This window comes from Fundulus heteroclitus, unplaced genomic scaffold (genome assembly GCF_011125445.2).
Source record: "Fundulus heteroclitus isolate FHET01 unplaced genomic scaffold, MU-UCD_Fhet_4.1 scaffold_90, whole genome shotgun sequence".
Taxonomy (NCBI): Eukaryota; Metazoa; Chordata; class Actinopteri; order Cyprinodontiformes; family Fundulidae; genus Fundulus; species Fundulus heteroclitus.
The window spans coordinates 270,212-298,069 of record NW_023397362.1 but is presented as its reverse complement, the minus strand read 5'-3'; the positions used below and the strand labels follow the sequence as shown (position 1 = coordinate 298,069).

Here is a 27,858-nt window from a genome sequence, read left to right as displayed (position 1 = left end):
CAGTGAAGATAATTTGGAGCAGAAATAATTGATTTTGGGGTAAAATGCTAAAACAACATCAGTGTTTTATGTGCATGTCCTGTAGCCCTGACCCTTCCCTATAACACAGACCTTTTTATGTTTTTTTCAAACCCGCATTCTTTAGAGTCTCCTAAATGAATTGTAGATGCTTCTAAATAAGGTGAGTGTCTGTCCATAATTTATTTTATAAATCTCATATTTGTCTGCAAGTATTTTATGAAACTGTTCATTAAATATTATTCTATGACAGCATTATTTATGAAATATACCTTTATAACAGGATTAGTATAAAAAATATTTTGTCAAACAGTTATTTTTTATTACTGTTACAATACCAGCAATCTTTCTACACATATCTTTAATACTTTTGAAAAAATGGAACATGAGTCCAAAAACTGAACACTAAATTGAATCTCTGTGCTTCCTTAGAGAGTGAAGAGGGGATGCTGATGATGAATCCCAACTCCTCCACACATCTTGTTCTTCTTATGAGTAATAGCAGCTCTGTACAGACAGGGGGTGGTGTGGCTCTGCCTAAAGAAAGCTTCTCTAATGTTCTGGCTAAAAACATTATGGCCATGATGGTGTGGCTGACCCTGAGCATCATCAACAGCAGCATGGTGCACACTTTCCTACACCACAGGTATGGAGGCTTTTCTGAAATTCACATCAGATATAAAATGACAGGATCAGGGCTCTGACATGTTTATTATGATTGTACTACAGATGAAGAAAAACACACGAAATATATAAGTAAAGATTAACGATATATAAGTAAAGATTAACAGTATTTTAATTAATGTTCTACTCATGACATTTTATGAGGTAAATTTACTGAAATCGAAGAAATGTTATGTTTCTGAGTATATCTTGAATTTGAATAAGTTTTACTCTGACAAATTTACTGTGTAGGTGTATTTTTTGTTGTTGAAGAAAATGAAGAAACTAATTATTTGGGAACTAAACTACAAAAATACAACCTCAGTTGTGGCATTACCTTTCCTAAAAGACAATAGAGAGATTATCCCATAAGTAATTTGCATCAGCTGTTGCCTTTTCTCTTCTTGCCAACGTGAACATATCAGTGTCCATTTCTCTCTCAGCTCATTTCCTTTGACCCTAGTCTCTTCTACGAGAACTCTCGCTACATCATGTTCATCTGCATGGTGGTCAATGATGCTCTGCAGCTCACGCTGGTAACAACTCTGTATGTGGTCAGCTACATCTTCAGAAAGATCCATGTCTCAGTCTGCTGCTTTCTGGTAATTTCTGCCTTGTTTTTTTATCTGCTATGTTGCGCAGAACTATGACAAAAAAAGACAGCTACACTTGCCTACTTTTTTGAATCTTTTATACTCAGATTTGTTTTTCCATATAATCACAAAATTTTTTTTAAAATATCCTAAGTCATGTGGAGGAACATAAAGACGAGAAAAGAAAAGTAGGAAAATTAAAGAAAAGATAATTAAGCTCAAAAATTGCTTTTCTAGTGGTATAAATTTACTGTGGGATTATTTGAATGTAAATTTGTACATTGTCAACAGAACATCATTATAATACACAGATCTTTACCTGATAATTTTGTGTGTGTGTGTGTGTGTGTGTGTGTGTGTGTGTGTGTGTGTGTGTGTGTGTGTGTCCTGTCTGGCAATGTGGCACTATGAATTGTCTTAATGGCAAAAAGAGGCCAACAGATTTTACTTTCATAAGTGGAGCTTTATTGCTTTTGCTATAGTGCTCCACTTGATTTATACATGCAAGAAGCTTCATTATAATTTATGCTGAGACTATTTCATGTTCAATGAAAACAGAAACGACAAGGTAGAAGAGGAAAAAGGGAAAGAAACAGATGGGACAAAATGCTAAAAGGGAGAAAAGGTGAAAGGAAAAGAGGAGAGGAAAGGGCGAGAGCAATGTAACATCCTCTGAGTCTGCTTCTACACCTGCAGAGATATAAAAAGAACAGCAAAACCAACAGATACAGTATTACAGGTTGAAACGACCAACACCTTGATACCATCACTGAAGAATATACAGTATTATTTAATACAAAATGTGTAAAGTGACAGCTAAAGATAATAATAGGGGTTTTCTGTATAGAAGTGAATCTGTGAGCACCTGAAGCCAAGCACATGTAGGTGTTTGTGAGAGTGTGCTTGTGTATGTAAAGTCTATCCATAAGAGAAATGCTCAATAGCAGTTGTGAGGAGCCAAAGACCCACCCTGCAGAGGATTGAGGCAGACGCCACGGGAACTAGAACCCCGGATGCCTGAAGTCTTACAGCCACATTACACTGCGTAGCCTGTTCTCACCTTCCCTGGTCCTAACACAGAATACAGTGTTATGAGCAAAAAGTGTGCCTTGTTTAACTGTTGGAGTACAGAAATCCTTCTAACTAAAGGCTTAAACAATAAAATGTATCCCTGCCTCCTGCACCACAAAATGTTTTGTGTTAACGAGAAAGTTGACTTGCAGTACATTAAATGCTGCGGCATAACAGAGCACTTTTGTGATTAAACTCTACAGTATACTGTAAGCCATCAGTACTTCTCTGTATTAATTTTCTGACCACCACTGCAACATATTTGCCCCATCTTCAGGTGATGACTGCAGTCTTGACCACCCGCTCCACCCCTCTCATCCTGGCTGGCATGGCCGTGGAGCGCTTCATCGCCATCTGCTTCCCCCTCCACTACAGCCACACGTGCACGGTGTCCCGCACCCTTCTCCTCATCGGCGTCATCCTCATCCTCACCGCTACCCCTCCAGTCACCGACCTCCTCATCACCGTCCTCAAGGAGCCTCCGAGTTTCTTCCACAGAGCCATTTTTTGCGACCAATCTATTCTCTTCCCTGATCCCTCCATCTACTACAAGAACTGTGTGTTCGATGGGTTGTACCTCTCCTTCGTGGCCCTAACGCTGCTCTACACCTACGTTAAGATCATCCTGACGGCGCAGGCTGCCTCCACCAGCCTGGCATCGGTGAAGAGAGCCAGGAACACCGTGCTGCTTCATGGGGTGCAGGTGACGTCTCAGAGATGAGGAGCAATGTCTCCAAACAATACAATACCAGGAATTTACCTACAAAAAGTCTTGACATTGTTTAAATATTTTGCATTTGGCAACGTGGCAATAAGATCTGTTGTCTTAATGCTAAAAACAGGCTAACAGATTTTACTTTCACAAGCAGAGCCTTATCGCATTCGCACTGTTGCTCTGCTTGATTTATACATGCAAGAATCTTTATTACAATTAATGCAGGGAATATTTAGTGTTATATGGACCCTGATACAAGAAGGTAGAAGAGAGGAGGGAAAAATAGGAGAAAAGGTGAAAGAGAAAGAGGAGAGAAAAGGGAGAGAACGATACATCCTCCGTCTGCTTCTTCACCTGCAAAGGGAGATGTAAAAAGAAAGGCACAACAACAATTCAAAATTATAATACATATTTCAATCAGTAAAAAGTCACGACAGAAACCATCACAGACCAAAGTTTTGAATTGCACCCCATATAAATGCATTCTAATCCAAATAATTTGCCAGGTCCAGACAACAATTGTTGACTAAATTAATTTATACTTTTTTCCCTTTACTTTTGTAGCAATGTTGTAAATGACAGTCACAAAAAAATCAGTGCTGCAAAAAAATCTTTATGCTTTATCTGAGGACAGCTAACTAATTTGATTCATAAATATTGGCAAAAAAAAGGGACGACCCCATAATTTGTTAATTTGTCCCCTTTTTAAATAACATCTTTATTAAGTTTGTTGAAAGTATTTCTTTCATACACATTACTGGGAGAAAGAGATTATAAACAACATATAATGTATTTTGTATGTAACTATTTAAATGGTTTTGATTAAATAATTATTTTTTGTTAGGGTAATAGTTTTTTACTATTTTATTTTTTAAAGCACTGAGCCATCATTCAATACCAAGAGGATATTACTGGTTTCCGTTGATGACTTTATCCTAAACTTTCTCTGCCTTGTCTTGTGCTCATGAAGTCTCTTCCAATTGTTTTTCTGATGTTTTTCCCTTCCTCACTTCCAGCTGCTGCTGTGCATGCTCGCCTTTGTGGTTCCCTCTCTCCAGGCTGCTCTGATCTCCCTCTTTCCCCAGCTGAGCCTGGAGATCCGCTACATCTTCTTCTTGCTCGTCTACATAATCCCCCGCTTCATGAGCCCAGTTATCTATGGGTTCCGGGATGAGCTGTTCAGGAAGTACTGGATCCGGGATCTGTCCTGTCAGAGTCAGAGGACTATTAGGGTCAGGCCTGAAGCTTTAAAAGAAGCCTGCAGGTGAAATAAAGTGGCGTGGGAAGCATGTGGCCCACCATCTTTATGACTTCTGTTGCTGAGGTCTGGCTCCAGTTTTAATCAGTGCAGTATGTTGTGATTTCAGGATTTAGGACTAATTGGTGTCCGATTGTTTAAATTCCCGACTGCTGAACTGCTGGGTTTGACCTAATCAGAAATGCAACCTTTTTTTTTTTTCAGAATAAACTTTTAATGTCAGTAAATCCAAAGAATGAATACAAATGTACTATTGTTGGTGTTAATGTGACCTTCCAATAAGTTCTTTAAGAAGCAAATAAACCATTTCATTAAAAACATGATTTCTGTGGAGGAGCTGAGAATCATTACATCAAACTTTATAGGACAACACTCAATTCTAGAAAATTATGCTAATGTTTCAAAATAGGTAAAACAGCTAAATGCATACATCTGCCACCATTTTCTATTACATACTTGAAGTTAGTAGGACGATAACATGATATTTTTTTTTTATGCTAGACAGGCTGTCCTGTTTAGAGACTAGTGTTCTGAAATTTTAGTTCACAGCCATCTCTTGTGTTTGCAAAGAATGGTCCAAATAATATACAGTTATGTGGTCAAAAGGGGTTTGTTGATCTCAAAGCTCTGAAAAGAATCAGCAGAGTGGATCGAGGTTATAGAAAGGCAACATTAGTTCAAATAATCACTCATTTATATTTCTCATGATGTTGCAAAGCTGGATATAAATCTCCATAGCGGTGTATAAATGAACAACTAAATAAATATTTTACGCAAATATGAAGTACGCACAGATTTGTGTTTTTTGTTTTTTTTAACCTTTGACATCTGTCATTATACAGAGTCAATACAGCTCTCCCTCTTGCTTTCTTCTGTTAATTAAAGGAGCTAAGTTAACATAAGTTATAGTTGACGAGCAGGACAACCTTTTGGCCACCAGATGGCGGTATTGTCATAGTGATGCTTTGAGTTGCAGGAGAAATGGAAAAAGATGGCAATTTTAATTTTTAAATTCACCTGCAAAAGAACAACTCACTCTCTATACCTCTCAATTATTTAGAAATATCGTGTCTATTTTTTTTTTTTTTTGTAACTATGTATGCTTGTAACTCAACAACAAATTAACTAAAAGAGTACTATAATACATTTTTGAACACTACCTAATTTGTAAAATCTGCTGTGACAAAAGCTGTTAAAATACTTTTGACTAATATTGTGTGAGCTGTAATAAAACTAAAAACAAACAAACAAAAATAAAAGAATCAGACCCATGAGATTGACAGCATTTTGGGGCGTGTCTCGCAGAATGATCACTGTAATTTGGACAGACTGTCAATTCTGCGGTTCCATATGCATCTCCTGCTTTTAACAGTGCGTAATCACCAATCAACGCGTAAACCAACCCCTTTCCACTCCAAAACAACAAAAAACTTTGTTAACAGCCATCATTACCACCATTATCCACCGGATGTCGCCAATACACCACAGGACAGCGTTACTGTAGCCCGGGGAGGCAACACTCTTTGGCAGCAGGCCTCTTTTTCCGGACTGTGACGGGAAAAGCCGAAGACTCCCCGCTGAGACAGATGGAGACGATCCGTAGTTCCGATGGAGGAAACCTGCAGCCCTCCAGCTGACTCTGGCTTCTCTTCTTAGCAGTTTAGTTTTTTATTTACAGACGAAGGAAAAAGGCTGAGTTTATCAAGAGAAATAAGTCGTCTTGTTTCCCCTTCTTGTTTCAGATTGGCAAAAGGAAGGATAAAACTTATTAAAGAATCATGGGGTGAGTCTGGCATTTGAGGATGAGGACGGTATTCTGGTGATGAAGGAGCGTCGTCAGAAAACTCGGACGTGAGTTACAATTAAAGACTTTTTCTCACTTGGGTGTGTAGCCAGGCGCTTTTAAGATCGTCCATTCAGAAATTCTGTGCAGACCGCCGATTGCAGAACAATGATTCGTGTTATCGTATTAATGTTGTTTGTAATAGTTTGTTGCTGCAGCTGCATCTCCCCGTAGCTTGGTTTCAAGCGGAAGCGCTGAATTATAGATCAACTTTATTTCTGTTTTCATGATGTGCAGCCCCACTGAGAGCTCAGCATAAGCTCATCATGTCATCACACACAGAGATTCCCACCGTTAAATATAGCTGGCTTTCCTGTAATAAATGATAAAACAAACTACCTCTCATTGTTTTCTTTAACTAGAATGCTTATTTAATGGATTTTGAGTTTTATCTAGCTAAATCACATTTTTTAGCATCAGGTTGGCTGATTTAAACAAATTACTTAAGAAAAGCAAGATCACTTCTGAACTTTAGGGGGAAGAAATAAGGAACTTGCGGCATTTTTATAAGTTCATTTGTAAATATAATGAAAAAAAAATCTGAATTTTCAAATTCTTTTTTCTTTCAAACAAACGCTTGGTTCATAGACTCATTTCAATAATGACCTGAGTTTTCACCAGCTATGTAAAGCTAGCAACTTTACAACAGTAAAGCTACACCGTCCCTAACTGTTGCTGCACACTGCTGGCCAGCTGGCTAAAAATTAAAACAACCACACTTTCAATCAATCAATCGACACATAAATAAACTGAATTGAAATTATAATACAAGCGAAAAATGTGATTAGGATACGTTTGTACAGAGATTAGTGGAGTAGGGAATCAAGAAAATACATTTGTTGCTAACCTTTAACCGATTTTTAATAAATACAAAATAGATACTTCCACGACTTGCTGTTGAGTTTTTAGTTTTTATGTGTTCAAATGCTGAAAAATCTTAAGTCTTTACTATTCTTTGTCTGTAACTCTTCAGACTGAGGAAGTCTCTTGGAGAAGAACAAAACATTCCAGCAAAAAAGAACCAGTCCGAAGGACCTACTACATTTTTTTCCACCTATATTATTGAGATGTATCAAGATATTTTTAAAAAGCTGAGTCAGAATTCTGGAAATTTGGAAAACATGTAATGTTTTACATTCACACAGGTTTCTGTTTGTTTATTTGCAATTTATTCAGTATACAGAGAGATTTAAGTATCATATTTATTTTATTTTAGATAAAATACTATACTGGAGCTGTTTTGCATTTAGTGTTTCAAACATTTTATCATTGTATTGAATAAAAAGATGAGCTCACATTCAGATTGATCAATAGCATAAATCTAAGGTCAAGCTCCTAGGACACCAAATGTGTGGGATGAGAGGTTGTTGTTGCTAACTCTAGATGTAAATGAAAAACATTGTGAACGAACTGGAGGAAAGCTGTTCTTCTGCGGGAATTGTCAATTCGAATGTAGTTGTGATGACTACAAAGTTCGACAAATAGGCAAAACTTCACAAAACTATGTTGCAAAAAGAAAAAGGAAAGAAAAAGAACACACAAAAAAAACAATACACACAATGGAGGCACAAAATGTCCCTTACAATACTATAGTCAGGAATGACCTAATGTGTTACATTTTTTAGCCACTATTCACCACTTTTATTTTAAAACCTAATTATGTGTCCCTTTAACAAACACACCGCCCACATGTGATTTTTACACCAACATGCCGATGTCAGTACGGCTTGCTGAAGCCAGGTCACGTGACCGTATAACTCAGGAAAGATCTGATTAAATACCAGCAGGAAGAGAGAGAACCATTCAGGAACGAAGGGAGTCAGATCACTCCAGCTAAAATACCATTACGCTCACATTAGGTTAGCACCGCAGTCCTCGGGCTCTTTTCCACATTTACCAATTAGAGACTTTATAGCATTAGGGCATCACATCTTAGCTGCACTTTACCTGAAACCATGAGCGCTCAGTGTGGACTTTGAATAGCCCATGTCAGGGCTGATAGATGAAGTAAGAAGCAGCTGATCAGACATTCAGAAGTGATGGAATAAATGTGTGAAATAATAAAATTAATGCAGCATTTTAATTATAGAAAGTTGAGTGATAACTAATCTCAGGAAAGACTTGTTCACTAATAGCTTCACAGCAGCTTCAGCAGATTTCTTCACTGAAACCTTGCATTCTTTCAGCAGATTTCTTCACTGAAACCTTGCATTCTGTATGTCTGTAAGGAAGACAGCTACTAAAAACAGCGACTCTTAGAAACTTTACTTGTTGCTAAGCGATGTTGAACCAACATTTGCAAACAGACCTGGACTGAATTAGTTTTTTTTTTTTTTTTTTTCTCTGGCGGTGGTATTACCTTCATATTGTGAAAAGTATTCCAGGCAACAACGGGGAGGAGGAACATCCGCGAGTGAGTGAAAATGCCACAGTCCTTTGACCAGATTTAAAGTGTAACATTACCATCGTAATTAATTCCTCTGGTGGAAGATCTCACAACGTAGTTTTTTTTTGCTGTCAGAGTGTTTACTGCGTGGGTGTTTATACTGGGGGGTGCAGTGAATTAGCTCGTGTAGGAGTTATTTGTGCAACTACTGTTTTTATAACATTTTCTCGCAACATCATTACCTGGAGAAAGTTGCATGGTTTTGTTAACAGACGGTAAATGATGTGTTTCTTTGGAATTCTTTGCTCATTTATTTGACTGCTAGAACAGTTGTCTGCTATTTAAAATCAGCAAGAAGCTATATGATAAAAAAGACAAAATTTTGTTGCTTAAATAAAATTATTTCATCCCTTAATTGTTATCCGGATGTGTCATGTTAGAAAGTCATTTGCGAGTCCAGATGACACTAGACTGTCACCAGTACAAATACAATTAAAGAAAAGAGGCTCAAAGAAAACCTGCCTTTGTATATTAAGCAGTAGGAGAAGGAAAGTCTAGAGAGCATGCAAACCAATGTTTAGAACCATGTTACTTGTTCAATTTATGTAACATTTAGTTTTAAATATTCAAACTGTTGTTGTGTCCCGCTGAACATATGCCTGTAAAACAAAAGTTCTCCCAGAATCTACCCTGCTGCTGTTACTGTACAGTGACCGCTGCACTCAACATGATAAAATGTCAGAACCCACCCATGATTGGGGCTACGCTAATGTTTTTTTTTTTTTCGTGCAGCACTGTTCATCGATGTCAAGTATAAATTTGTCTTATGAGGCAACCCTATTCATGGTGATGTCAGGAAACCAAATGTGAAAGGTCCTCCATGTAAGCATCTTTCAAGCCTCAGTTATCTGTTACACAAAGACATTAGTTCATCCTTTGAGTTTAAGAGTCCCTTTATCCCTAATTAATTAGTCAAACTTAAGTGGCTTATAAAAAAAACAAACAGGAAAAAAAATCAGAGAATCAGAGTATTTTATTGTCATCGGGTGTTACCGTGGCAAAATTTCTCTTTGGCCATGCCGGTTCACATTACACATGAAGGCAAAAAAACAAAAAAACTGACAAACAAACAGGCAATGATTAAGAGTTACAGTGTTTTTTTTTTTTTTTGTTTTGTTTTTTAGCGGTCAGGAGAGTCAGAGATAAAGATAATGAGGTAGTAAGGTGTTTATTGAATAAGGGTGATTGAAGCTTCATTTACAGAAATGTGCATTTAGATATTCAGAGATGATGGTGTGCAGTAGTCAGTAACATTAAGGTGATTATAATGTATGATGAGCTAGTAACAGTGGGGGTGATTTTAAAGCGTTGGACTGCAGTCTCCCATCAGGGGGCGATTGCCCTCACAGCTCTTGGAAAGAAGCTGTTTCTAAATTTATTTGTTTTGGCTTTAAGGCTTCTGAAGCGCTCACCTGATGAGGGAGGGGCAACCAGCACTTTGTCCGGTGGGTGGGGACAGTGGAGATTCGCCTAGCCCTTCTTTGGACTCATTCTGCATAGATTAAGTCTAGATCCTGCAGACGGTATCCCAAAATCCCACAAAATATAGTAAAGTACAACACCAAACATTTGTAAGCCCATAAGATACTTTCAAGGACCTGAAAAAGCTTGGAGGATAACCTGTGAAGTTCGTTTAAAAGATTACAAGAAAATCTTGCTGCTAGGGTGGCTAGTATAATGAAATAAAAGATAATATACATGGAAACCAAATCATAATGCCTCTGAATGGGTTTTATAATTGCTTTCCAAACAAAAGTCTGAAAAGTAAGGTGTGCATATATATTCAGCAGCAGTCCTCGTTAGTCTGACTCCTATAAATAACATCCAGTGCAACCCATTGCATCTGAAGTCGCCTAATAAATAAGAGTCCAGCTGTGTGTAGTTTAATCTCAGTATAAACGCAGCTATTCTCTAAAGGCCACATATCTTTGTTAGTGGACATTAGTGAACAAACAGCATCATGAGCACCAAGAGACAGTGCAGATAGGAAGAAAGCTGCGGGGAAGCAGAAGTTGGGTTATAAAGCAAGATCAAGGTCAAAACATCTTACTCAGCACTGCTCGCTCAATCTAATAAAAATATGGAACAAATTTGGCACAAATGCAAATCTTCTAAGACACAGCCATCCACAATTAACACACTGAATCAAAGGAGTACCCAAGAGGTCCAACGTGACTCTGTAGGAGCAGCAGCAGTCCACTTACCTGACTCCGCCAGATAGATTTGCTCCGCATATCCATCTGGAAACCTTCCGTTGAAGTAATTTTGGGAAGGGGCGAAAATACTGGTTAGCTGATTGGCCTATGTTGGTGATAGACGGGCCAAATGAACTAATCAGATTCGTCGTCGCTCTGTTACGAGCGACGACGAAAACACAACCACAAGCCAAGCTACTCTTGCTGCTGCAGGTAAAGGCTCGTTAGCTCAGCAAAGAAATACTCTGTAATTCCGATAAAACTTGCTCGATAGCCACGCTAACGCTAGTTTCATCGGCTGAAGCCGCCATATTCTTTAGACTGAACTGTCGCGCTTCTCGTTGCGTCACACCTCAACCCGTCTCAAAGCCAACGCTGATTGGACGTTCGTTTGGTGAACGGCTCCAAATTTTCTTTAACGGAGAGTAGCCAGACTGATCTGCGAGTGAAACCTTGAAAGCTCGCGAGATCAGGATGGTCTCACGAGGCTAGCAGTCCACAGCTCAGGTGGGAAATCTGTTGACATCACAGCTGTCAGTCATGTGATCCACAAACCTAGCTTTTAATGTAACACATACAGGGTGGAGGCTGCATACAGCTGTTTGCACGCTCTTCTCTCGCAGTGATAGCAGAGCTGGTCAGGGTTGAGAAGAAGATGCATGGAGCTGAGTACAGGACAATCCTGGAAGAAAACTTGTTACCGGCTGCAAAAGACTTGAGACTCAGGGACAGGTTGACCTTCCAGCAGGACAACAATGCTAATGTAGCCTATAGCTAGAACTTCAGCTGAATGATTTAACTCTGTACGTTAGAAGGAACCTGTCAAAATTGAGACTTTATCAAAGCTGGTTTGTGTGGCTTGACTTGAAAATTGATTTCAGATACGCTTTCCATCCATTCTGACTAAACCTGAGCTATTTTGTAAAAACAAATGGGGGGAAGAATTTAGTCTGTAAATGCGTAAAATTAGTCAAGATGTTCCCAAAAAGATTTGACAATGTTCTGCATACAACCAAACATGTTTGTCCTCCACACCTTTCAGATTTTTATTAGTGTTTATAAGAATGTTTAAAAAAAAATCCATATTTTTCCTTCCGCTGTACAACGCTGTGCTAAAATCTCAATCACACAATTCAAGTTCTTGGTTATAATGTGACAATATATGAAGAAACTCAAGTTGTATGAACAGTTTTACAAAGGAGTGTACTTTTTAAACAATTGACACTTAAACAGGCATTTTTTTTCAAATAATAAAATAATCCACTATTGATGCTACATGGTAAATGTGAGAATTAGCAGGGTTAATTTTATAGGAGCCTAGATTACAGAGCAAAAAAAATAAATCAGAATATTTAAACTTCTACATGTGGAAATGTATTGATAAGACTTGAGTAGATTCATAATGCTGACTTAATGTCAGATAATTTACATGAATACAGAAATTCATAATTTATTTTTCACTGTTTTTTCAACTCTCATTGAACAGATGTAGTTTGTCTATAAAAGGTTGCTCTCTGGTGGCTGCATCTGCAGGGAAAAAATGTATTAGCAAGATGATGCAAGCATGAATAAATAGTTTGTCACAACATAAATAGTATTCATGACATAAGCGTGTTACTGTTACTTTTGCATTTTTGTTTTGTTTGACACAAGTCACCCGATATGCTCTGCCCACTTTATGCTTAAGATAAAGAAAATTGCGATCCAAATGGTTTTATGTTCTGTTGATGTTTAAATTTGAAAACCTTTTTCGGACAGGGTTTTAATTTATCGATCCCTTTTGCACTGGAAAAAAAAAAGCAAAAATCTCTACATAATGTCTGTTTAGGTCCCCAAATATGAATATAGACTCTAAGTTTTATAGTCAGACAGCAGGAAAAAAGTATAATTTAAAACCATCCAAAGGTTGTACTTCTCTAAGTCCTTGGGTTCGTTTTTATCTTTCTTTCCTGCTGTGATTCAGAAACTGAGAAACAAAGGCTAAATAAAAAAAATAGATGTTTTGAAGACAACTCTTTAATGATTCTAACTTTCACTGCTCTCTGTCACTTCCAGTGGAAACACATCAGAAAAAAGATCATTAATTTATCAGTATGAAAAGAGGCAAAGATTACGGCAAAAAAAAAAGAAAGCAAATCATGGCTGCCTCATTATTTTTTATCGGCAGAAGAAAGTCACGCAAACTTTTCATCATCACCATGAGCTGCTGCATCCACAAATCCAGCAGGAGGCTGCCGTCACATCTGTCCCTCGCTTGTTGTCAGAAGACGTTTTCCCTGTGAAATGTCATCGCAATGGGATTCATGATTGGTCAGAGCAGCAACTGTCAAAGGGTTCCTTTTGTATTTGGGTCACAGAAATATCTTTTGAATTAATTTTACTTCCAACACCATGCCCTGGTATATTCTGTTTATAATAATGATCAAGGCATTTTTATTAGATCACTTTTCAAACTTTGCTTTTTACTCACCTTCAAAGGTTACTGAGTATGAATAGAACAGGCCATAGGCAACACACTGCACACATTGCCAAGAATGGCCTGCCTAATTCATTAATCTCTAGTTTTTCTATGTGCAAAAGGTCCTTTAGTTTTTAGACACCATTCTTATATTTGCTTTACATTTAAAACGTCTCTGTATTTAGTGTAAAGTTGATGTGACCCCAGAGGTCAGCCCAGAATTTTCCAACCATTTTTCACTATACAGTTATGTAATATAGCTGCAACGGTGAGCCCGCTTTAGGCTGCTTTGGCCTTTCGAAAAGTCAATAACTCGAACTGCGCAGCTCCTGCAGTGCTGTGGGTTTTTAGTAAGTGAAGCCGGTCTCACCGAACCAGCCATTAAATATTGCAAAAGAAACCAGCGTTAGATCTGAACGCTTCCAGACGCCTCCCTTTACAGGTTTTCTGGCCACATCCATATGACAGGAGACCCTGAGGCAGACTCAGGACCTGCTGGAGAGACTCTCCATCTATTTTGGCCTTAGGAAGGCTTGAGCTCCTGCAGAATGAGCTGGGGAACAGGATCTTTGGGTTTCCCTGCTAGACCTGCTGTTCTTGGAAGCGGATAAAAGAAAGTGGGTGAATGGAAATTTCATGCTCCCCCCACTTTATACCTACTTACCAATTCTGTTATTGTGTCCCTCTATGTGAAACGTCACTCCAAGACAACAGAAAGACATAATTTGCACCTCCGCTGTTTAACGCTAACCTCTGTTGTGTCTGTTTTGCTTCAGCAGATTTCACCATGGTGAAGGAGGCTTTGCCCAGCTGGGTCCATCAGGACTCTGAAGAGGGTCTCGTCCGTGTGAATGTCGGCGGCCTGAAGAGGAGCCTCTGTTCTAGCACGCTGAAGAAATTCCCAGACACCAGGCTGGGAAAACTGCTAGCCTGCGATTCAGAGGAAGACATACTGCAGGTGGGCCCGGTGCTTGACAAAACGAACTGGTAGAAACACAAGGATTAAGTTTTTTTTTCTTCCCTTTGTGTTTTCCGGTTTTCATCTTACCTTCCTCACCCCTGCAGGTGTGTGACGACTATGACGTACAGGAGAAAGAGTTTTATTTTGACAGGAACCCCGGTTTGTTCCCTTATGTCCTCCACTTTTACCAGACTGGCAAACTTCACGTGATGGAAGAACTCTGTGTGTTCTCCTTCAGGTCTGTTTGATCTCACCGCCACGTCCTCCATCACGTCACACAGGAAAAAACTAAATAAAAATGTTATGCTAATAAAACTTATTTGCAAATTCCCCCACATTTCACCGGCTTTAACGAGGCGCTGAGTAGTAGAGTGGTTGCTGCGCGAGCTATCTGAGCTACAGTAATTGTGATCTTCTGGCATAAGCATTAGATGTGTGGTTTAGTATGTTGCACTGCAAGCAGATTTAGAAGCAGGTCTTCTTTAAATCTCTACTAATGTGCTTGTTTAGCATCCTGTGAGTGCCTCCTCCTCCTTTAAAGCTACAGTAGGGAAGTTTAAGAGATACTTGACCTCAGTAACTTTACAAATCTGTTGAATAGTAAAAATAAGATGTTTTATAAATATTTAAGTGATTCCTGACCATTGTTTCTGACTGTATTTGGGGGATCAAGTTGATTTTAGCTTCTTTTTTCCCTCCACACAGTCAGGAGATAGAGTACTGGGGCATCAACGAGTTCTTCCTGGACACCTGCTGTAGCTACCGGTACCATGACCGCAAGCTGGAGCGAGGCCGACACCGCAGCTGGGATGACGAGAGTGACGTCAGCAGCGTCGACACATCTGTGGACGAGATTTCTGATTTAAACAAGTCAGACATCGTGGCTCCAAATCAGGCTCTGAAAGTCCCCCCTTTTAATGTTGACCATTAAGTTGTCGTCCTTCTACCGCCTCACAGGGACATGCAGCATTTCCAGGAGGTTCGCTATGGGAACGTCAAGAAATGTTTGTGGCTTACGCTTGAGAACCCAGGATACTCCATCCCCAGCAAGCTCTTCAGTCTGCTCTCCATCGGAGTGGTGCTCACATCCATCGCCACTATGTGCATTAACAGCATCCCAGAGTATCAGGTTGGTAGCTTGAAAGGTCAGGTAACAGTGCATCTGATGGGAAACCACTTACAGTATAGCATCACATCTGTTGATTTACAACTCTGCGATTGGCGAAGGCAATTGAAGTACTCATCCTTGCTCCTCCAGATTTTTTTCGGTTGTTGCTTAACATTCTGCAACTTAAATCAAAGTACTATCTCAAATTGTGTAACACAAACTTTTTTTAACACAATTTCATTATGTCTTAACAAATGATGTGTTGCTTGGTTTTCTCAAAATACTAGACGGCAATAATAAACCAGTGCTCTACTCAGTCTTAATTTACTTGAGAAGTTTCTTTGTAGGATAATTTATTTCTGGATGCAGACATGGTCTCATTCAGGATCACCTTTCATCAGGAAATCTAGATGCTAATTGTTTTTTGAGTGAGAGCAAAAATGCGTACAGCTCACGCCTACACAAACTAGACCGCTGGGCTGTGTAATTATCTCACATGCAGTTAGTGTGCGGCTAGTTCATCCTATGTGGACAATCCCATTGTGAACCATCAGTTCAACTGGCCCAGTAGCTATAGAGCTGTCTTATAAACTAACAGGCTCAGTTTATGTAGAGATCTCGTTTTAATAACGAGGGGCCAATATTTACCCCCCTTCATTTTCACTGCTTCTAACAGGGTAGAAACACATTACCAGACAACAGGCCTGGCTAAGAAGTGGTCCATTATTATTACCCTGAATCTTTGAAGTGGAGTTTTGTGTGGGGTGGGGGGGTTGCAAACCCTTCCTGATTGGTTGATTCCTGATATGTTTCAGTGTGTAGGTGCGCAAAAAGCAAAGGCAAGTCGTGATCGGTCTACTGTTCATCTGTTGAGGATCACCCCAACATCTTTTCACGTATCTAAAGCGCTGAATGCATTTGAACCGCTTTACATTTTAATCACAACAAAGAGCAGAGAAACCATCTTACACACATTGCTTCAGCCAAAAGAGGGCTTTGGTTCTGTTAGCTCAGCTCTATGCTATGAAAGCACACATGCCCTTTTTATTCCCTCTTGAGATTAATTTGTATAATGCGTTAAGACAAAGAGAGCCGTAATGAAGGCGGTTTTGTTTTTGTGTATTTGTTGGAAGCATTGAGCTGCTGTGACAGAACCATAAGTTGTCCTCCTGAAAATTTCTGATCTTTGTTTTCCGAGTGAGTCTTGATGCTTATGGCTGTGCTGTATTGACAAGTTGTTATCTTCAAACCCCTTCTGGAAGTACCGAGGAGGAGTAATCCTGTCAGCGTCAGCATTCATAGTTTATGTGAACAGCACTGAAGTGGGAAAAAAACACACAAAGGATAGCCCAGGGCATATTAAGGGTTCAGGGTAATCTTTGCAGTCCAGGAGAAGGGGAAATTGTAACAGTAAACACATTTTCTGATATTGCTCAAGTCCTTTGAGTTTTCAGTCTTCACTTTGATGTCACTTTCAATAAATGCTATGGGTAAGTGTGTGGTGAAAACAATGCAGCATTTTTTTTTCTTTGCAAATACAAAAATGAAGATTGCCAGTGAGTTCACAATTATCACGTTTCAAACAAGTGAAAGCAGCTAGAGCTAGGTCACACCACAGAAATAGATAATGATCAGATAAAAACATGTATTGCTTTGCTAAGTGTCCCAAACCAAAGCACATCATGGCAAAGGATTGCTATAAGTTTCTAAGTTAGGATGGTGAATAAACACATAAAAATAAATGGTTATACTTGATGTGTCCTCATATGCTTTGACAGATGACAACAGCTCGTTCTTTTCCTTTTTAACAGACTTTTGACTCAGATGGAAAGTTGGTTGAAGACCCAACCACACAGGCTCTGGAGGTGTTCTGTAGTTGCTGGTTCACCTTTGAGGTGAGCGCACAGAAACCAAACGTTTGGTGATGCAGGCGATGTTTGGAGACCAAACGTCTGTTTCTGAACTCAGGTTGTGACGCGGCTACTGCTCGCTCCAAACAGGAGGAAGTTCTTTCATCACCCACTCAACATCATTGACCTGGTGTCCGTGGTTCCCATCTACATCACCGTGATCTTTGACCTGACTCTGGGATCTGAGTCTGAACTGGGAAACCTGGGGCGACTCATACAGGTTACTGGTGTACACTCGTGCTTACTGTTGCATTACAGCACAGACGAAAAGTCAGTGCAGCCTGGTATTTGATTTTTGTGCAACAAAGACTATGACTGATTTTAGGAAAACAGCTATTTTGGTTGAAAATAACATAGCCCTATAAATAAATGGAACAGTTCTTATGCCTTGATTACCAAGGTGACAGAGACACTCCAATCACAAATGGCAGGAAAAGTGATCTGAAAGCTTATAATTCAAACTGAAACATCGGTTTTAGATTGCTGTTCAAAAACGAAAATGCAGTTGTTTTTCTTTTATGTTTAAAATCTGGACTGTGTAGTAAATGACAGGAAACTGCATAGTTGGTTCTAAAAGCCCATTGAATTCATTACTAGAAGAAGAATCTTAGTAACCGTAGAAACTGTTACTAATCTAGGAGAAAACTGGAACTTGTAATATGGCCTCATTATTGCTAATCACCCCATGACTGTGTGACAGAAACATTTTCTTTGTGGGAGACACATAACGTATCTTTCTCCCAGGTGTTCAGGTTAATGAGGATCTTCAGAGTTTTGAAGCTAGCACGGCACTCTACAGGTCTGCGCTCTCTGGGAGCGACACTTCGGGTGAGTCGGTGTCTTTTCACATATACTCATAAAACATCAAACTTCGTGGCACAGCAGTTTGACAGCCTGTCAACATCTAACAGATCTTAAAGAGACCTCATCGACAGGCTGATATCAGTTTATTTGTTTTAGTTATATATATATATATATATATATATATATATATATATATATATATATATATATATATATATATATATATATATATATATATGTATATGTATGTATATATTCAGTAAATATATATAGATTTGATACAGATGGAGTGGTATGTTACAAACTATACTTGAAATACATATATACAGTTAATTTTGACGACTATAAATTTTAGCTAATAAAAAACAAAATTTCTGTTTCTCATAAAATGTTAACATTACATAAGACTAATGGAAAATGGATTTTTAATACAGAAATATCAATATGGTGAAAAGTATGTCCATGTGCAGTATAAGCACTGATCACCTGGTCAAACTGCGTTCGGATGAATTACTGGATCAATGCGGCATGGCATACAGGTGATCTCCCCTGAGGTGTTGAGCCAGCCTGTGCTGCTCTGGTGCCTCTCTTAAAGCCAGTATTGGCACTTTTGCTTTTGTGAACAAGTGCCAAGTCCTTGCTGGAAAATGAAATCAGCATGAAGTGCTTGACTTTGGTCCTGATAAAACAGTGGGCCAACGCCAGCAAATGACATAGCTTCCCAAATCAAGAAGACAGTGAGTGAGTGTGTGTGTGTGTGTGTGTGTGTGTGTGTGTGTGTGTGTGTGTGTGTGTGTGTGTGTGTGTGTGTGTGTGTGTGTGTGGTGGCTCTCAAAGTGCCAACTGCAGCACCTTTTAAATCACTTAAACTTGAACTGACTTTGTTTCAAAAGTTCCTTAAGGCGGTGGTTGTCTCTGCTGCTTGTGTATCTTTTTCTACCACTATGCTGACAAGCTTTTTATCATGATGCTTGGACATCGCTCTCTTTGAACAGCCACCATCTTTAGCAACGCCCTTATGCAGCTTACTCTCTGCAGGACAGCGGCTAGATCACAAGTCTTTCCCATTATTGTGTAAGCCATAAAATTTTCATTTCTGTTTAAAAACTCCTTTTTTTCTGGTCTGACGTAAGATTCTAATTATCTGAGAAAGCGATTTCCGGGTATTTGTTAAATCAAGCAGTTGTCAATGGAGTAAACTATCAACTCTTGAAGTACATCAGTGTCTACAATGCTTTTTATAGGTTTCACCTTTTGAACTGAATTACGGAAATAAATTGACTTTCCAATGATATTTTATTTACTGAGATGCATTTCCATCAAGGATGGAAATGACATAATTGTGCATCTTTGAAAAATGTGTTTTAAATTATTGTTATTTTAAACAGATCAAAAATCAACTTGAAGCTCCGTTGTAGCCTTGTGTGGGACTGACCTACAGGTTCCAGTCCAACATAATGAGCTAATTTGATTACAGTGCTGTGCAAAAGCCTTCAGATCACAAGCTAACACAATAAGCGCTGTTTTTTAGTGGATTGTAAGAAGCTGTCGCTGAGTATGTTGATCAGTGCTGCACTTTGTTACTTAAACCGCTGCTCATGGTTAAAAATGGCAGTAAAGATTACTGACTGTGATCTATCAGAGAGAACCACACATCCTCACAGTTTTACAAGTCAAGCCAGACTAATGTTGGTGCACAGACGTGCCTGTGTACACAGGGTTAATCATTCACAGACTGGTTGAAATTCATCTGACCCCATCTGTTTGAAGGTCTGGTTGATGCTGCTGCTCTTTCCTCTGCCCAATTAGTGGCCAATCCAGTGGATGACATGCATGCAGAATTATGCAAGAAACAATCAAGTTTGATTTAAATCTCCCTGAAACCAAAGTATTTAATATGTGACGCCAGGATTTATATTTAAAGTCATATTTTTCATTGCTATCTATTAAGTTAATTGGAAATGGTCTGTCTGCAAACCTTTTACTCCTAATGAACTATATATATATATATATATATATATATATATATATATATATATATATTCTCTGTAACGCAGTGTGTTTATGCATTATGTCATCCTTCAATGGAGTCTTAAAGAAGATGTGTCTATAACAAAGATATTCCAGAGATAGAAGCTGAGTCTAAAGCTGTTTTCAGTGGCTCCTGTTACAGCCATGGTTCCTCCATCTAAATTAGGAAGAGAGGCTCATCACTGCAACACAGATCAATATTTAAATGCTCTAGGATGCAAACTGAGATAAGAGTTTCTTAAAGGAAGTGCTAAACTTTTTGAATGCTGCAGGTCTACAGGGTTTGGATGTGTTCTAGTTGTAATTAAAACAATTAGTACTTTATTAAATGCTCTGTTTTATGAGAAGCATCAACACTTATTGTAGAGAGTTCATTTTATCTTCATTCCTCATTATATTATAAACCTTAAATCCATATTAATTCAAAGTTTAGGAAATGTAATTTTGAATAACATATTTAATTTCAAAACTAAAGAAACAGACCTATGTCTACTTATTGGGTTAGTAATGTCTGATTTACTCCCACTAAATGTTTGGTAAAAAACTTTTTAAAACAAGCTGCTTTCCATTTTTCTCAATCTGTCGTCACAGAAGCACCAGAAATGACATTTAGCACAGTTTTTGCCTTTTAACTCCACAGTATTTTGAACAACAAAAATCCATCAGTTATATTTAGCAGCAGGCAGTGTAGCATTACTGCATCAAAGTAATGTACGAGCCCAGGCCCTATTTTATTTTTAGTTGGCTAAATTGACTGAGGATGTTCTTCTGTGTTTTCCCAGGAGGGAGGCTGGATTACGCAGTTTGAATAAAATGTTACAGTAGATATCTTCTCATTTAAATGTGATTCCCACCATTCGTCCATGATGCCCAGCATGAAAAGCGTCTCTCTGCTTTATTTGCATACTAAGTTCCAAGGAAGCAGTATTAGCTCCTGGATATTTCAAACGCTACCCAGCTCTCAAGGCCTAGTTATTGATATTTGACGATGTTGGTAAATTATAAATGTCGCTTTATGAGAAACGCATGGCATGAGAGGAAAGTTACTTTCACACAAGTTCATCAATCAATCAATCAATCGATCAATCAATAAATGGCTTTCCAGGCAGTGTTACGAGTACAGAAACAGGAAAGCCTGGAGGTAAACTAAGTGTCTGCCTAAGTGTCTCCTGTAATTATTCTACGGACGATGATTTCTAACTTCTCCATGTCATGTCTGCAGCACAGTTACCGTGAAGTGGGGATACTGCTACTGTACCTGGGTGTCGGAGTGTCGGTCTTTTCTGGGATCGCTTACACCGCTGAATGTGAAGAGGTAAAGTTTAGGTTGGGTTTCACAGCTTACAATCCCCATGCGGTGTCACTGTATCTGTATGTGGCATGTATGTTTAGTCTATTGTAAACCATTTCATTTGTTGTTTAAACCCTCACATCGACAGTTTTTTTTCCGCTAGGACAATTTATTTCGATGGAGCTGTTTGTAGCGTAGAGTGCAATGAGCATTTCCAAAGGCTTTGTTAGAGTCCTGTTAACTATCAAATTAAAAGTCATTTATGAACATACAGTGTTTAAACTGATGACATAGACTCAGGTTCTAACAACTAGATTGAGATCTATTCAGTTAATAAAGCAGTAGTTTCCAACAAATGTAATTTCAATGCACTATACAAGAAATTCGGGTCTAATGCATATCCAGTTACATAGACTCTGTCCAAATTCAATTCAGATCAAGCCAATCAATCACTCAAATTGCTATCCATTTAAGGAATTTAAAGTCCACTTTATTCAAATTCAGTTCAGACAAACAAGACTAAACAAAGAATCAGTGAGCCAGGACTACCTTCTACGTGAATGGATAAAAAACTTCACACAGTTAGTACTTATAATGGCTCCGTGAATGGCTGTATCCAGGAAGGAAACACAGCGACACACAGAAGCATTTCTACTTTCTACATGAAAGGAAAACAAAGGGATAACAAAAGCTTTGTGCCAGAAATAGCTCTGTCCAAGATCCATCTAGGAGCAAGACATAGCTAAACACTCAGGCCCCAGGCCAGGCATACATTGGGTGGAACAGGTACAGAGAGACAACCAAATGTTGAAGTGAGATAAGAAATACCTTTATTGTACCACAATGAGGAAAGTTGGGCACAAAAGTGGCAAAAAACACATAGACAAAATTACACACTAAATCACTCACTACATGACAAACAAGCTAATCCAAAGTTAGTTCTAAACGCAACAGAGAATTAACTTATAAGAAGATAAAAATAAAAAAAATAAAACAGAGTGAGTATTGCACATTGTTGAATATGACATGTTCAAGTAAAAATTTAAATATTAAAATGAAACAGGTGAGGGACAGCAGCCGATTTATGCAACAATGTAAGAAATATATGCATTACTGTATAAGCAAACACCTCAGGGTAGCTAAAGTGTGTGCAAATTAGAGGGTGACATGGGAGTGGATTTTCACTCCTGTACCATCCCACTTCCAAGAACAAATTTGTGTCCTGTCCCAATCCCGGGCTAGAGTAGAAAAAAAGTCCTGTTCCGTCCCACTCCTGGTAAAATTACTCCCACTCCCATCCTGCTGCCATTTCGAATGACTCCCGCTCCTGCCCCACTCCCATTCATGTTGTCTTCATTAGGTTTTCTGGCAATACATTGAACCTGAATGTCTATGAAGGGTCAGTTAAGTTCCTGTTTTAGCTGTACTAAAGGCCAGTTAATGTAAAAGGAATCATAACAAATAAATAGTAAAAGTAACAAACAAGGAAACAGACCACGCCTATCATAGTTGAATAAAAAAAATTTACAATGTTGCTTTTTACTAATTCATTAAGTAATTGTTTCACATGAACAATGAAGTTACTTTTACATGTTTCAAATTGCTGAAACTAGAGAAAAATGCCCCTAGTAAGAGATCTATACTCAATTAAGAAAAAAGTGCATAAAGGCATTACTTTCACAATTTAGATTCTGTACCCCAGTGGTTCAAAAACTCAGTTTTGTAAAAGAAAAAGTTGAATATCATTCAAGCTTATTAGTATTTTTCTGTTTGCAATAAAATATCCATAAACTAATTAGGGTTTACTATCAGAACCAATACATTCGTCGAACATTAAACACATTCTTAGACAGACCTCTCAACTTTTGAGATTATGTTAATTTCGAGGGTGATGCGGAGCTGGAGGCGGAGCTAACTGGACCCATGATAAGCCGGTCCATTCAGCTCCTTCTCATTTTTATCCGACCAGACATGGAAGTAGACATGTTTTACTTTTGTTAAAAAGTGATTGAGAAATGTTAACACGCTGTTCAGTTAGTGGGTTAAAATGATGTCTTCTTTTTAAAGTCCCTCTGTCTCCCACCGCCTGCAATGGGTCCAGGGGGCATCCCAGAACAGAGCTGGCCCACCTAATGTGTTTATCCAGCTCTTTCCTGTCAGCTATAAGCTGCTGCTCCAACACACCTCAGTAGGTAGAGTCTGCCATAACCTTTCCTGTAAAGCACATCTGTGTTGTGTTTCCAGTCCAGTTTATTGTTAAGGTGAACACTCAGGTTCTTTTAAGAGTCCACTATCTCAACATCAGTTCCCTGGATGTTGGGTCTGTGCCGGCAAAAGTTCACCACCAGCAGAAAACAGCAGAGTGGGGAGGAGTGGTCCGTATATTCTACAGCCTAACCCTGTTCAAATAACTTTTTTTGGAAGTTGCCTTGTCTACACTAAATAATACATCAAATACATTCTTAGAGTTTGCTGCTGCATCTCTGCCATTGCTGCCATTTTCAAGTTAACTTTTGTTGCACAATACAAGTCTAAGTCTGCTGCAGAACCCCGAGTAATTTCTTGACTTCTGGTAGAAGACCTGGATTTTCTTTCAACTGCTGAAATATTCATATTTGAATGTAGTTCTTCCCATGGCAGTTTGGAAGCCGTGCTGCACAAGTAATCTCAGGTGGATCTTACTCCACTTCTTAAAAAATAGTGCCATGATGTTGCCTGGAGATTACTATCCCAACAGCTGCCAGAAAAGTTGAAGAGAGAACACAATGGATGTTTGACACAAGGTAAAATAAAAACAGTGAGGAAGGAGTACTGCATTAATAATCAGGTGAAATAGACAAGCTTTTCAGTGTCAGGGATGCAATATTAAGTTGTTCAGCTAGAAATGGTGGCAAAAAGCAATTCCAGACTCAGGAGGCTGCAGAGGTGTAAAATACAACGCACATCTTTTCATCTTCTGTTCCACTGCAATAAGAACCATTTCAGCAGGTTACTACTTCCCACCTTACACATGCTGCCTTGCAAAAGTATCAATACCCATTTAACTTTTTTTCCCCACATTTTTCCACATACTGTAATAACTACAAATGTCAGTATATTGGAAGTGAAGTGGAAGGTAAACAATACACTTTATGAATACAGATCTGGAACGTATGCAGCCCCCTTTACTCGGATGCTCCTTAAAAAAAGGGCCCAGTAGACCAATTAACCTCAGAAGTTCCCTAATTACTAAATGGTGTCCACCTGTGTCTTTTGGCTTTGTTTTGTTTTATCACAGGTATGAATACAGTCTTCTGAAGGCCTCAGGGGTTTCTCAGAGAACATTGGTTAACATACAGCATAATGAAGGATCACAGCAGACAGGTCAGGGATTAATAACATTCCAATGTGTAAAACATCTCACTAAGCCCTGTTAGGTCCATCCTCTGATAAAAAAAACAAACAAAAGAAAAACAAGTATGTCACATTTTCTAACCTACCAAGACATGGCCGTCCTCCTAAACTGACAAGGCAAATGGGGAGATCAATTAGAGAAGCAACAATTTTGCTAATTCAAACCCTGAAGGAGCTGCAGAAATGTACAGCTCAGGTGGAAGAATGTGTTGAGAGCATAATTTTTAGTCATGTACTCCACTGGTCTGGCCGTTGTGAGAGTGGTAAAATTGTTTAAATGTAGAAAGAAAACCTAAAGGTAGACCCAGATTGTATATCTATGGAGGAGTCAGTATGATGCTGCAGAGATGTCTTCCTTCAGCAGCACAGGGAACCTGATCAGAGTTGATGGGAAGGTGGATGGAGCTTAATACTGATGTGAGACTTGGGCGGACATTCAGCCCCCAGGAGGATAGCGATGATAAACGTAGCCAGAGCTACAGAGAGATGGTTTACATCAAAGATGTGATGGTGCAAAGTGGCAAATAGAGAATTGATCTTGGAGCAACTCTATTTAAAAGAATTGGATAATTTAGTTAAGGCTTGTTAGCTGCTCAGAAGTGAGATATGGTTGAATATGTCATCCTCTCTTTTAAGCATCCATTTGTACCCCCTTTCAGGACGTAGGTTTGGACACGATTCCAGCCTGCTGGTGGTGGGGAACCGTCAGCATGACCACGGTGGGTTATGGAGACGTCGTGCCCGTCACGGTGGCCGGAAAGCTAGCAGCCAGTGGATGCATCCTGGGCGGCACGCTGGTGGTGGCTCTGCCCATCACTATCATCTTCAACAAGTTCTCCCACTTTTACCGCCGGCAGAAAGCTCTGGAGGCGTCGGTGAGGAACAACAACCGCAAGAAGATCAAGGTGACCTGCGACAACGAGCCGGAGGAGGACGAGGAATCAGATGGGGACAGTCGCTGCCTGGATGATGATGATGATGATGATATTGATTACATTGAGGAAGATGACATTGATTTTGAGGACGAAGGAGGGGTGATAAACTACAGCTATGTGGAGCATCCGTCTTACACGTCGACCCTGAGAAAGAAGGAGCTGTATCAGCTGTAAAGATCTGAAACTTTATGACAAACTCTACCGTAGCTCAAGGAACTGAATATACCATGAGGACAACGACTGACTCTAGTTTGATCGAAGTTTGATGCTTCAAGATCATTTAGGTGAATGAGACAGGCTGTGAAAGGGGAATACAGCGGAGCACACACACACATTATGGGGCTTCCATGAATTATTGTAACTTGCTGCCACTGAATGTGCATGTGAGCAGTTTCAGGACTGAGCTTCGCTTACTGGATTTGTTGCTCTGCTTGTTGAAAATGAAAGTAAAAAACAATCGAAGGACAATGGCAGACCCCGTCTAAGCGAATGTATGTCGAAAAAGCATGCGGCCCTGTAATGTAAATAAAATATACCATTAAAAATACTTTAATTGCATTTGTGAGCAAAAAGATGGAGGACATGTTTACCATAAACATGCCATTTAAATATGTCTCCTGTTGTACCTAAACCTACAGGTAACAGCTGCTAGATTCGCTTCAGCCAAAGTCAAAACAGGTAAACTAGCCTCACCTGTGAGAGAGACGATTCAGCAGAAACCATAAATGCTTATAAGAACAAGGAAGATCAGTTGTGTTGGACTGATTATGTCTTTGTTGTTAAAATATTTACTGGCAATGAATATTACACTGTTGAAAAGGTGGTTTATTTCAGCTCAAACTGTGCCACATTTGGAGAAAAAAAAAATGCATATGCGGGTTAAGGAGCAGATTGAGAATGTGGTTTGCTGCATGAAAAATTCACCAAATCCTCTCTGCCTCTCTGTATTCTGCTACCAATTCTTGTTTGATGTCAGTTGTGGGTTTAAATGATTTAGGTTTGAAGAAATGAGACATATTATCCTCCCAAAAAAATGTGTGGGAGAATCGTACACCACCACAAACGTGTGGGTCACCCACTGACGCGGGATGACATCCAAGTCCTGGGCTAGCCTTTGTCACAAGTCAGCTAACGTGGTCGTGTTGGTCAGCTGATCCCAAAAGCCTTCAATAGGGTTGAGGTCAGGACTACTGACAGGCCATTCTAAAAGTTAAATCAAGTTAAAAGCTTCAGTTTCTGATAAATCCAGCCTTCCTCTGGGGCAAGTGTTATTGTCTCAGAGGAAAGAGTTTGGGGGAATAAATTATATTGCCACAGGTAGAATCTCATCTCAATATTTCTCTACATTACACTTATCTCCATTGATCAGCCTTATTTTTTTTCCATGAGAAAGATGCCACCTCACACCATCAAACTGCCTCCACCTCTAGGTGTGTAGTAACAGCAGATATTTGGCATGTTTTTATGGACACATCCCACATGACACCTGAATGCATTTCCTGACAACACTCGAAGGGGAAATAAACAGGAAGACCCTCGAACGTCACCCTTTTCCAGAATGTTTCAGTGAATTTCTTCGCGTGTGTACACCAGATGGAAATGATTTGGCTTCCATTAGGCACTTTATCCACCTGCACGGCACCCTAAAATCAAGAGCAGTGCTGAAGTGCTACCACTAAAGCAAACTGTAAAGATAACCTGAAACAAGCACTGACAACATTTTCTGAAATCATCATCTGCATGTCCAAAACAAATACTGTTGGACCTTGTTATTGTTGCCCTTTTCATTTATCTGATGTGGTTTCACCTTTGTATTGCCATTCTTCGGTGCATTCAGTGCTAAGTAGAAGTTTCTGATGATACCTTTTCTGGTTAATCTAATTTTAGGAGGTGTTGTTGAAGAGTTTGCAGCATGCTTTGTGTTAAACTACCTCTTAGGTTTTACACATCAGCTCTCTTTTCACCTCTGCATATAATCCCTGTTAAAGAGCAGAGTTTTTGTGTTTTTTTAGGGAATGGGATTATGGAGTGGTGATGCTCTACTCCTGAATGTGCTCTCTCTTCCTTATGCCAACACTCCCTTTTGCCCTACCATGGCAGCTGCTCACAGATAAGCCTGGGAGAAAGTTGTAGTCTTCATTTTAATAAAGTTTTCATGATTTGTT

General features: G+C 39.1%; 2 protein-coding genes across 3 annotated transcripts; both read left to right on the top strand.

Annotated features, from left to right (window-relative positions):
* Nucleotides 1-144: 144 nt before the first annotated feature.
* On the top strand, nucleotides 145-5,955 carry LOC105920071 (odorant receptor 131-2). The gene is made up of 6 exons (XM_036134737.1): nucleotides 145-181; nucleotides 451-664; nucleotides 1,145-1,283; nucleotides 2,623-3,048; nucleotides 4,077-4,275; nucleotides 5,807-5,955. The coding sequence occupies exons 2-6, from the start codon at nucleotides 465-467 to the stop codon at nucleotides 5,953-5,955; spliced, it is 1,113 nt and encodes a 370-aa protein (XP_035990630.1). The 5' UTR covers nucleotides 145-181; nucleotides 451-464.
* si:dkey-43k4.5 (potassium voltage-gated channel subfamily S member 2) lies at nucleotides 5,852-27,858 on the top strand. Of its 2 annotated transcripts, XM_012855579.3 has the most exons (11): nucleotides 5,852-6,169; nucleotides 14,040-14,218; nucleotides 14,326-14,459; nucleotides 14,927-15,091; nucleotides 15,179-15,350; nucleotides 17,141-17,224; nucleotides 17,298-17,459; nucleotides 17,984-18,067; nucleotides 21,297-21,389; nucleotides 25,418-25,477; nucleotides 25,616-27,858. In XM_012855579.3, exons 2-11 carry the CDS (start codon nucleotides 14,048-14,050, stop codon nucleotides 25,865-25,867), a joined length of 1,377 nt encoding a protein of 458 aa, XP_012711033.1. In that variant the 5' UTR covers nucleotides 5,852-6,169; nucleotides 14,040-14,047; the 3' UTR covers nucleotides 25,868-27,858. The 2 variants fall into 2 exon arrangements, with proteins under 2 accessions (XP_012711033.1, XP_012711031.1); XM_012855577.3 differs by having other exon boundaries at nucleotides 5,855-6,169; nucleotides 25,418-27,858.

Bases quoted from the DNA above. Each gene is read 5' to 3' on its own strand.
- LOC105920071 (XM_036134737.1), top strand. From the start codon at position 465: ATGCTGATGATGAATCCCAACTCCTCCACACATCTTGTTCTTCTTATG. The intron at 1,284-2,622 runs GTAATTTCTGCC...CCCCATCTTCAG, and splicing joins TCTCAGTCTGCTGCTTTCTG to GTGATGACTGCAGTCTTGAC. The intron at 3,049-4,076 runs GTGACGTCTCAG...CCTCACTTCCAG, and splicing joins TGCTGCTTCATGGGGTGCAG to CTGCTGCTGTGCATGCTCGC.
- si:dkey-43k4.5 (XM_012855577.3), top strand. From the start codon at position 14,048: ATGGTGAAGGAGGCTTTGCCCAGCTGGGTCCATCAGGACTCTGAAGAG. The intron at 14,219-14,325 runs GTGGGCCCGGTG...TCACCCCTGCAG, and splicing joins CAGAGGAAGACATACTGCAG to GTGTGTGACGACTATGACGT. The intron at 17,460-17,983 runs GTTACTGGTGTA...TCTTTCTCCCAG, and splicing joins ACCTGGGGCGACTCATACAG to GTGTTCAGGTTAATGAGGAT.